General features: G+C 39.0%; 2 protein-coding genes across 2 annotated transcripts; one reads left to right on the top strand and one right to left on the bottom strand.

Moving 5' to 3' along the window:
* The first annotated feature begins 1,331 nt into the window (after positions 1 to 1,331).
* si:dkey-10c21.1 lies at positions 1,332 to 4,645 on the top strand. The gene is made up of 5 exons (XM_036569730.1): positions 1,332 to 1,433; positions 1,624 to 1,926; positions 3,006 to 3,044; positions 3,731 to 3,778; positions 3,938 to 4,645. The coding sequence occupies exons 2-5, from the start codon at positions 1,629 to 1,631 to the stop codon at positions 4,180 to 4,182; spliced, it is 630 nt and encodes a 209-aa protein (XP_036425623.1). The 5' UTR covers positions 1,332 to 1,433; positions 1,624 to 1,628; the 3' UTR covers positions 4,183 to 4,645.
* Positions 4,646 to 6,340: 1,695 nt separating this feature from the next.
* LOC118807689 (death-associated protein-like 1-A) lies at positions 6,341 to 10,114 on the bottom strand. The gene is made up of 4 exons (XM_036569720.1): positions 9,966 to 10,114; positions 7,835 to 7,922; positions 7,465 to 7,528; positions 6,341 to 6,820 (listed from the first exon to the last, which is right to left on the bottom strand). The coding sequence occupies exons 1-4, from the start codon at positions 10,030 to 10,032 to the stop codon at positions 6,704 to 6,706; spliced, it is 336 nt and encodes a 111-aa protein (XP_036425613.1). The 5' UTR covers positions 10,033 to 10,114; the 3' UTR covers positions 6,341 to 6,703.
* Between the last annotated feature and the right edge of the window lie 1,394 nt (positions 10,115 to 11,508).

Below are 11,508 nucleotides of genomic sequence, written 5' to 3'. Positions count from 1 at the left end.
TGTCAGCCAGGCTTCTGGGAGCCTAATGAGAAGAATTAAAATGCCACTTTATAGTTAATGACTATATTTCTCTGTTTCACAGTCAGTGCACAGGGTCCATTTTAGTACATACCCAAACTGAACCAGCCGTGTTATTATTTATTGCTTTAATGTGTTGCCTAATTAGCCATAAAGTGTAGATTAAACAGGTTAAACATTCCTCTGTAGACCATGAATAGCACACCTATGATGTCTTTCCACCTGTATTCTGACTCATCACCCCCTCATGTGCTATGATTGGAATATGACCCATATTCTGACAAGCAGGGGTAACATAATATTGCAGCTGGGCTATGATTGAGTAGATGGAAGGAGTTGGAGGCGTACGGGTGGAAAAAAAACACTTTTGTTGCCACGTTGGCTCTAAAAATGTGACTAAATGTCTCCATCTTGTGGTTCCTGCTTCAAGTTGCAAAGTACAATAAAGTGCAAAATAAGGCACAAAATGGGCAAACATGAGAAACAACACAAAATGTTATAAATAATAGCATAAAAGAGAAGTAGAAGTGTAACATAGTAATGCAAACTCCTGCTGTCTGAGTTGAGGCCTGCATTATAGGAGAGTGATATCCAAATATTCTAGTAATGCAAATTGAAAGAGTCTGGTATGCAGCAATCACTGAAGTGCAGTCAGGAGTGAATTTCTCACATGACTGCTCATTTTGATGATGAAAACCTTTCATCTACCAGAAAGAAGGGGCTAAACTCAGTATGGATTGTGGTACGGGAGAGGAGTCTGAGGTGATTTTGAAGCCCTTAGTGTATTTAATGTAGACCTAGGGATTGCACTGATTGGGGATCCCATCAGATTACTTTTGAGGCCCTGCTCTCAATTTGTTCAGGTTTTCTCGTCTGAGAGTCTGTGTTGCTGATTGCTTTGGATGAGTGCAGAATAGAATTGCATCAGCAACTGCACTTCTTTGCTGTATGCTGAAGAAATGTGTTTGCTGGGCCTTCTTTATGATACACTATCCAAGAGTATCCAGACAGCCCTTCTAATTAGTGAATTCAGCTACTTTAAAATGTTTAATTGTGCCCACAACGTTTGTATAGAATGGCTCTGCCAATAGAATGGGGTGCACTATAATATAATAGCCGAACATGAACCTAAGTTCCCCATACTCAATGCCATGCGTCTTCCAGAGGGATATAAACCCCCCAGCATTGGGCTGTGGAGCTCTAAACTGCGTACACTGAAGTGATGGAGCTCCATCCAATACCTGGGATGAGTTGGAGTGCCGTTTGTGATCCAGAATCTATCATCCAACATCATGGGGGTCGCTGTTTCTGCTGGTAATGTGAAGAAATGGAAAGTGAAAGCAGCTGCGTGGTGCTCGAGAAGGCGGAAGACTGAAGACTGAAGTACGGTTCTGAATGAAACTTTCAATGAAAAGGTTTATACTCATAATTTACTTCACTTAGTAAAAGTTATTTTATCCAGGAGGTTCAGGCGAGTGATGACTGTGTTAGCTGGAGTACAGCGGCCAGGAGCTTTTCTCTGTCAGGCTGTTATACTGTTATACTGTTATGCTGTGCACTGTTACTCTACAGCGTCTGATTATTGTTCTGTATTGACGATTTTAGGGAGAATGGCTGAAAAGGATATTATCAGGTCTAAGAAACGGGATCTGATCAAGTGGCTAAGCTTGAATGATATGATCTTACATGAGGTCCAGTCAAAGCCGCTTATAACAGACGACGAATATGAAGAGCTGAAGCAATTCGAGGAACGCAAAGGAATACAGAAAATGACTGCAGAGCTTCTGGATAGGATTATGAAAAAGGGACCGTCGGTTTGCGGCCAGTTTTTGGACCTGTTGCGAGATAAAAACGTGAATGAGTCCTGCCCAGAACTCAGAGAGTGGATAACTACAGTGAACACCTCAGGTAGGTGAAAGCCTCAGTCAGAGTACTTCAGCATTTCATTACTGAATCAGTTAATCAAGCAGAAATACACTGTCAAAAAATAATACATCTGTCAAAAGTTTAGACACACCTAACTGAAGATACTGTTTTTCGTATCATAAAAGACATTCTGATACAATGGCTAATGCCTAAATGCACATGACATTTATTTCTAAGACACCAGTTAAGGTAAGGCAGAGGTATGAAATGTTTTATTTAAAAAAAAAACTAAACATTAAAAATACAGAGACTTGCTGGTGACATCGCATATAAATAACAATAATGCGTGGCCACGCTGTTTTAACGGTTGAGAACAAGATTGACTTAGTAGTAGGAATGAGATCATGCCTTATTAAGCTGTGGCCAATGATTGATTATCTAATTCCCATGCCTTACTAAGCCGTGGGCATGCATTAGGATCTCGTTCCCATGCCATGACCTATCTTGTGCCCACGCCTTACTATGTTTTGGCCACGTGTTATATGGGATGTGACCAGCAGGGCTTTGTATAAAAAAATGGCCCCCAACAAGTAGTTTTCAGCTACAACGAGATGTCAGCATATGACTGCCTTATTCAGCTCTGCTGGAAAAGCATCTCATCATAAAGCTGCTATGCCGAAAGTGCACACAGTTGCATTGAGACAAATGGGAGCTAATTTCTAAAACAGTGGTCACCAAACATCCTCCTGGAGATCTACTTTCCTGCTGAGTTTAGTACCAAACTCTGTCCCATCGCTTTACCTAATGCCATACAGCGTCAGATCCAGCTAATCAAGGACTTCTGAAGATATTAATTCGCTGGAGCAGGTGTGGCAGATTATAGTTCAAACTACAGTCCACAGGAAAGTAGATCTCCACGGTTGTAAAAGAATCTAAAACAGATAACAGTTTGACAGTTTTTGACAAAAAAAAAACCCATCAACAATGTACTTAAGTGAATGTAACTGGGGAAATGTAGAAAATATAGTGGTCAGGGTGCAGACACATGTACTAGTCCAGCAACACGGATTATAACAGAGTTATATGAACTCATGCAGTCTCTCTGTTCTTCTTTTCTACAGGTCCAAGTGCAGCTTCAGAGATTAGCAGCTCAAGCGCAGGTGTGTTTAAACTCTTAAACGTCAAGGTCTTTTGTGTATATGTAAAAATTGTGATTGCGATCATGATGATCTCCACAGGATAAGCTAATAGACATCTTATATAGCCTCATATTTAGGCTTTGTGAGGTGCACAATATAATACTTAATGTTCTACTGAGTTGACATACAATTTAAATCCATTCATCAGGCCTACTTAAGAGGGGGTGCAGATATTTACTGAATGTAAATCATGACTTGACTCTCTGTGTCAACAGGTAAAACCGTGCACATTCAGGCAGATCGTGGGAGTAATGTTTTTGCCCCTGTATTTAGTAACCTGAGCATGAATGACTTCAGTATGAATGTGAATATGAGTCCTAAATCCTAAAGAACTGATGGAAAACCATGCATTAACTATGGTAAATATAGTATTACAATTTTGTTGCACTCAGATTTTGCTCTAAATGTAGATAACCTGAGGGCACAGTTCAAACACTTAGTGAAATGTTTCACTCTCACCATTTAAAACCTTGCACTACAGGGGGCTCTATTACAAACTCGGGCAAACTTGTACAACAGCCTATAAAAAGCTCCAAGGGGCAAACTAGAACAGTATCAGCCCCAATAAATGCAGGCTGTTATCTGCATATGTGAGTTGCATGCAAATGAAATGCAGTAATTTCTTCATGTCTTTTTGTGTTTTGCAGCTAACAACCCAAACAGTACCTCTTATGCTGGAAACCAGACAATAGCAGGTAACCCCTGATCAAACATATAATTAGAGCTTCCATGAGAAAAGTCAATATCCCAACAGATTTTCTGTGCTACAATGTTGTTCATATCTTATTTTATAAGTCATTTAATGGTGCATTTCTCCTTCTTTTCCCTTCCTTTCTTCCTTACATAACACACAGATAACCAGGAGTTTCTGAGGAGTAACAGAAGTGCCTTAATTGATAAAGTAAAAAATGTTGTTGGAATTATTGACGGCCTCCAACTATCAGATGAAATGAGGGCAATCGTGCAAGCAGAGCCAACGGAACAGGCCAGAATGAGGAAAGTTCTGGAGTTTACAAACAGCACAAAAGCTGCTGAGCATCTGGTCAAGGCCTTGTGGAAGCATGCTGGTGATGTCATGGAGGACCTGACCAGAGCCTAAGAAGTCTAATGTGGCCTTTAAGACCTCTTTTACAACACATACAGTGGGTGCTGTGAATTCTAAAGCAACTAAACTAGAAATCATGTTAGATCATATACCTACATTCCAAAGTTTTTTGAGAAAAGTGCTTTACACGTTTTTTTAATATGACCCACAACTATTAATCCAGCTTGTTTTTTTTCATATAAATGGGATTGTTTAGTATTAATAGGGCATACTTTTTTATAACAATGGTATCATGCATGATTTTAGATTGTCTAACCATTATTTGTTGTATCTGTTAAAGTCTTCAGGGATACTGCAGAACAATTTTTGAGGATGTCTGTTATTCTTATATTTTACTTACCAAAACCTTTCAGGGATCTAAATGACATTAATTGTGCATGTTAACATTTGTTTGGCATTGTAGTTGTAGATTTTATATGAATTATCATTAACATTTTTATAAACATTTTTTCATATGCACCTTTGTCATATGTGTGTCTTGCATTGTTATTAATCAGGAATTGTGGGTGGGTATATAGGAGGGTCAATGACAAACACGCTTTTCAAAATGGAAACAAAGATTAAGGAATAAAATTGTGTGAATGCATTCTTGAGTTCATAAAAATCTGTTTTCTACATTTGTATCTATTTTTATGAAAATTTTTTAAACAAATGTGTTTTTAAAAATTGTTTATTTTAAAGATCATTGCTCTATCCTCTAGAGATGAATACCCATTCTCTACCAGCTTACATTTCTCTTGGTAAAAACTGATTTCATTAATGCTTCATAATATGAATTACACTGTGAACTGTAAGAAAGTTGACTCTGAAGTAAACCCTTTCAATGTAAGTTAATGTACCAAGATTTTTTTGTAAGTCATTCTGGGCCGCTTCTATTGGTCTGTTTGTCATGAAATTTTGAGACAATTTAAAGCAGCTGGGACTTCAAAGTATGGAGAAAAAAAAAAGATAGAAAGTTTTGTTCTGACAGTGACGATATATAAACTTAACTATTTAATCTTTACTGAATTATAAAAACATATGCATGCTTGAAATGTAGAATTAAAACTGATTTAATTTTGTATTATTTTCCACTACTCAAAGATTCTTCACCTCTACAGACTCACCATTGTCCAAATATTGAATAACAACAGCTGATATTGACTAATAGGATTTTAGAGCCCTGATTACTTTCATTATTTCAGATAACAAAACCATTTAGTAGTGTTTAAATAAGTTTCACTGAATTGTAACATCAGTCAGAATACAGAAACCACTTCACCATACACTCACTGGTCACTTTATTGGGTCTACCTTCCATGTATCTACACTCACTGTTCAGTGACTGTAATTGTAGAAGTACAATGTGCACTTACGGTAAGTTGAGCTGATAAAATGGACAATGAATATAGATAAGGTAGTTGCACTTGAATCAGCTGCATGTCATTGCCGCATCCAGGCTCTAGTACTGTGGACTATAACGCGCTAAGGTGTTGTGACCACTCAACTCCTTAGTGCGATCTTCATGTGATCTCAAAGGAAAATGTTTGGATGCCTTTTGTTGACTCACATTTTCTACAAGGCTTCATTAAAACCTGTTGTTACCTGCATGTCAAATGATGCTGCATACTTTGCACTGCCTGCCTTAAAGATAAGCAATTGCTTTCAACATGAAATTGTTCATTTCATTTTCTATTATTGAAGAACCTATACAAACACAGGAAGGGAGCGAGAGGTAATGTTTGTCATAAGGCCCACCTAACAAAAAACATCATGACACTATAGAGGCTTGCTTGTGTCCATATGATGTCATAAGTTTGCTTTGTCTTCATCTAGATGAGAAACTCACCTTCTGGTGGAATTTCACTAACAAAACTATGACATGCAGGGAAAAACTGCTGGCATGATCATGAATCAGGGCAATAAGAATGCATAGTTTTTATACTTAAACCACTTCCACTCAAACAAGGAGCAACCATAGACGTTTGGTGTGGGCTGAGCAGCCTCTGGCCTCCTCTTGTGGTCATGAAACAAAACAACACTGAACATAACTCAAAGTTAACTTTTTTGCAAAACAGCTTCACCGACAGAACACGGCAGTATTAATCACTTTGAGGGAAAAGAGAAAAAAAATAATAATAATAATTCCCCAAACACTCCACAACAAAGCAGATTTTTCTGAAATGCCATGCATATTTATTTAAGCAATATAAACTAGCTCACAGGCATTGAAACTGAACATTAGTACAGTCATAAGAAACATCATTCATGTGTGTTTTGCTCTACATTGGGCTACAAAATGACTCCTACATGCACCAACAAAAGTAGACAGATGTCTAAGCACAAGGATGGGCATAAGGTCTATGCCGAACAAGCATTCTGCTGCACAACCGCAAGGTTAAGCAGAGATATCTACAAGCTTAGACAGATGTCATTTAATGACAAGTTAAATATTTTTAAAGGGGACTTTGTGTCAGGTCCTTGCTGTGCATCATTCAACACAGCTACCCACATCCTCAATGGCAGACATTTTGGCTCAACACTTGCGGGGCTGCTGAATGAAGAAGGTGCGCTGAATGTGCATCTTCTCCACACTGGGCCGGACCTTGCCGTGCCGCACTGAAACTGGAGTCTCAGGGAAATCATGGCCCAACTGCAGGAAAAACACATGGTGAAGAAATACATAATTAGACAAGTTATTTGGTGGTTTACAGATACCAAATATCAAGTTTGGTTTTATGGAAGACTCATTGTGCTAAACAGCCAGGTGCCTCTTTCACTGTAGCACTTTGTTGGATTAATGTGATTAATGGATAACTGATGTTTTAGTTTAAAAATAAAAAAAAAAAAAAGTTTGTTTTATCCCTTAAAGAGTAAATACATGTTATTTATATGGCAATTTTGGCCAAAAGACAGTACGAAGCAGTAGCATGTTTCCAGTGTTCATTCAGCCAATTTAGCTATAAAGATGTTGGAAAGGATCATAAAAATCCATGATCCTCACTGATTTCTTTTTTAAAGAAATCATATATAAACAAGCACCTAGTAAAGCCTCATCAAACTGCCTTTTAATATATTCTCACATTATAGTCATTTTATCCCCACATCAAATAACAATGCCTAAAGAACTTCAGCCAGAAGCACCTTTATAAAAAAAGAAAATAATAATAAAAAAATAAAAAAATTTACTAGTTTCCAATGAAAATAATTCTTCTTGATAGGAGTGTTTTAATGCATATCCAATGTCTATTATAACTCTTATTACATGGTTCAGCTGTCGGACGCAAAGACACAAACCTTTTCCAGTGGGCCTGCCATCAGAATACCAATTTGTTGCATCCGGGAAGAGACAGTCAAGGACCTGCGAGAAAAAAACAACTCCTTTTAGGGTGAAGGAAAACATACATTGTTTTCACACATCACTAATCCTGCATGCACTGAGGATTTCATGCAAATCAATCAGTATTTCACCCTGTGCCATTTCTGTTCTTACTAGCTCTGTGTAGCTAAACAGTACCAGTGAGTGTTAAGTGTCAGCAGTAACAGCAGCACACTGCAGCAACATTTCCTGCTTTCTGCTGCAGATCTTGAAAGAACCTTGTAAGAACGTTGTGGTTGTAGCTTAAACGTATGCACAGAAGACAAAGGAGATGTAAAACAAGTGTACCTTGGTTTCTCTGGTCTCTTGCTTTCTTTTTCTGGGGTTCCATTGTCCTCATTACTTTTCTTTACCACTCGTTTTCCTCCTGCCTTCACTGCATAAAATTAGGAGGAGAAAAAAAATATATAACAAAAAATATAATCTACCATAAATGCACTGTAAGGCCTGTTTAGCACATCCCCAACTTTGATAACACTGCATTAAAACAAAGTGTGGCAAGCTTAACTGAATTAACCTTCCATGACCAATTCAGCTAAATCTTTCAGTTTCCCATGACCATCTTTTAAAAAGGCAAAAGTGGCAGGATTTAGATCTTAGGTCTGACAGGTTTTACTCTACCACTTTTCTGGTAGACCAGCAATACCAGGTACACCTCATTGACATTAGACGCGGTCATATATGGAATACGGCAAAAACAGAACATTATGATAAGCTGAAGACATTCCTGATACATAAATAAAAAAAATAAATAAAAAAAATAAATAAATAAATATTAAAACCCACAACCTTTGCATACTGCGCTGCCCCAAATCCTAATAACCAGGCCAAGTTGTGCTCTCTCGTAATGAAACATGCAGATCAGAGCTCTTTAAATCTGTACTGTTCATAATTAAGTTAATAATTTATGACAATAACAATTGTCATTGTGTAAAATGTCTCAAATAAATTGGCCCTCAACAATAAACACACAACCCAGACAGTTCTGTAATATGCTTAACTGCTTGGGATGTTATCAAGAATCTACACTTTTTTTTTTAATTAATCCAATCTGCATGGTTAAACTCATTTGTGGTATGCCGATCCCCACCAGGCCAGTGTACACAGAGCAGCCAGTGTTATTGGAACCAGCTGGGTGACTTGCCTGCCTAAAGACCCTGGGGCAGAGAGAGCACTGGGATCGGCACAACAGCATTGGCCAAATTTTAAGGAAAGTAACATAGGAGCTGCTTGGTTGCAAAACCAGCCTGTTAAGGCCAAGAACCTAGAGACTACAGAGAGAGGTGACACATGCGCAACGTGCTGAAGCAATGCAGTTGTAAAAGATGCAGCAGCACTTGGCAGAAGACATCTTAGAAAGGCTCTGTATCCACACTTAATGACACTGTTTAATAATGTTAGCTCTTGAGTTTGCTCTAGTCTCCTAAAGAGAGCATCAACAGCACCAACAAGCAAGAATTATGCAATCATTATGCAACAGTGACATCCTGTGACCCTGAATACATGAAATTACAATGATCCAATTATCCACTTGTCTGGATTCACTCAGTGACGTTACTCACTAGTTTTCAGCGCCAGTACTGAAATACTGGGCTCATTTACAGCATCAGCAAACGACTCATTAGGCTACATGAAGACCCCCCGTGACGTGCAGGGCAATGATGAGTTATTTGAAGTGTTTAAACAACACCTGGAAAGCTGAAGTGAACTTATCTTCAACTTCTTATTCGAATTCTCCCGTTCCACCTTAAATAGCCCATAAGTGACTGCTGCAGAATTTAAGGTACACCGGGAGAATTCGAACAAGGAAAATTACAATGTTCGCCGGATTCTTGTTCGAATTCTGCCGTTCCACCTTAAATGGTCCTGCAGTTACTGCTGCACCATTTAAAGAGGAGCAATTACTGGGGCACCATTTAAGGTGGAACGGGAGAATTCGAACAAAAAGCCAGCAAACAGGAAAACAACTTCAGCCTCGTATATTCATTTTTCATCTGCCTCCACATGTGAGGCGACCTGAACGGCTACTTCTCAGTTCTCGACGTTGCTTCTCACCGAGCAAAGTGAAAGTCAGATAACAGAAAGCAGGTCAGATTAAAAAGTTAATTCGCCCTGAACTTGGTTTTCCTGTGTAGTTGTGACTCGTTCGAACACCAAAACTAAGCCTGCAAGCGACTGAAATGAAGGGAAAAACACACAAAAACATCTCCAAAGACGAACTAACGATTTTCTCAACTCCACACAGCGTGTTCAGCGGATAAAAACAGAAACAGAGCCCTTATCAGTCTAAAAGGGCTCTGTAGTTAACAGCCGTCCTCACTTCAATGCACGCAGCGACAATCACCACCACCAAGAGAACTCAACAACAACTCTAAACGACCAGGCGACCAAAAGAGACGATTAGAACGAAATATCAGACCTGCAGGAGGATGACCAGCCTTCAGGGTTAGAGTATCTTTCATTCCTGCTTTGGAGAGTTGCACCATATCGAGCTTTGTGTACTTCAGCCGTAGCCCTCGCCCCCTCGCCCCCCTCTGCACCTCTTTATACTCACCGACCACACGGGCTGAGCGGAGCGCAGGTCCGGAAGTTCAGAGCGTTTAGTGAACTCCTTTGAGTCTGCAATTAAACTCTGATACACACCGATAAGTTTTCTGTGCAGAATTTGACTCAGCACTGCAAGTTAAATCGGGTAACAATACAAGAAACAGCGAACTGTGAGTTTACACGGTAAAGCACCTCTGTACATGCAGACATGCAGCATTGGGTCTCTAAATGCAGGGATTTGATACTTGGGCTTTTTATTTTAAAAACGGGGTGAACCATCTTATTTATGATATATGTGATATTACAAAAGTTTGTTTTGTTGATTTTGTTAGTGAAAATAAGCTAATACATGGTCTAGAACACACTTCTGCCCACTTTAATAACTGATTATTTTCTGAATTTGAGCATATTGGGGGAAAATAAGTAATAAATTGTGGCATGTATATATTTTATTTTTTGTATATATGTAGAGGATGGATGTTTTTACATATATGTGGGCTGAAGGCCCCAAACAGACAAAACAGGATACAAACAAAGAAGGTAAGTAGTTTTTTTTTTATTATTATGTTTTTAAAAACTTATTTTTTAACATTACACAGTAGTTTTGTAGTGATGGTACTAAAATATTTCAAAATAGGAGGAAAATTATATATACACCAACCGGTCACTTCAAGCACACCTCCTTGTATCTACACTCGTTGTCCATTTTATCAGCTACACTAACAATATATGTGCACTTTGTAGCTCTACAATTACAGACTGTAGTCCATCTGTTTCTCTGCATACTTTGTTAGCCCTCTTTTACCCTGTTAATCGATGGTCAGGACCCCCACCGAGCAGGTATTATTTGGTGGTGGATCATTCTCAGCACTGCAGTAACACTGATGTGGTGGTGGTGTGCTAGTGTGTGTTGTGCTGGTCTGAGTGGATCTGACACAGCAGTGTTGCTGTGGGTTTTAAACACCTCAGTGTCACTGCTGGACTGAGAATTGTCCACCAATCAAAAATGTCCAGCCAACAGCATCCTGTGACCACTGATGAAGGACTAAAGGATGACTAACACAGCTACTGTCTCTGACTTTACATCTACAAAGTGGACCAATGAAGTAAGAGTGTGTAATACAGTGGACAATGACTGGACACAGTGTGTCAGTCATTGTCCACTGTAGGCGGCCTGTTAGTGTGTGTTACTACAGTGGACCAGCACAACACACACTAACACACCGCCACCATGTCAGTGTCTGTGCAGTGCTGAGAATGATCCACCAGTCAAACAATACCTCCTCTGTGGTGGTCCTATAAGGGTAAACGAGGGCTAACAAAGTACGCAGAGAAACAGATGGACTACAGTCTGTAATTGTAGAACTACAAAGTGCACCTATGTGGTAAGTGGAGCTGATAAAATGGTTAAGAAT

The sequence above is a fragment of the Colossoma macropomum genome, unplaced genomic scaffold (genome assembly GCF_904425465.1).
Source record: "Colossoma macropomum unplaced genomic scaffold, Colossoma_macropomum, whole genome shotgun sequence".
Taxonomy (NCBI): Eukaryota; Metazoa; Chordata; class Actinopteri; order Characiformes; family Serrasalmidae; genus Colossoma; species Colossoma macropomum.
This window is presented reverse-complemented; position numbering and strand designations above follow the sequence as displayed.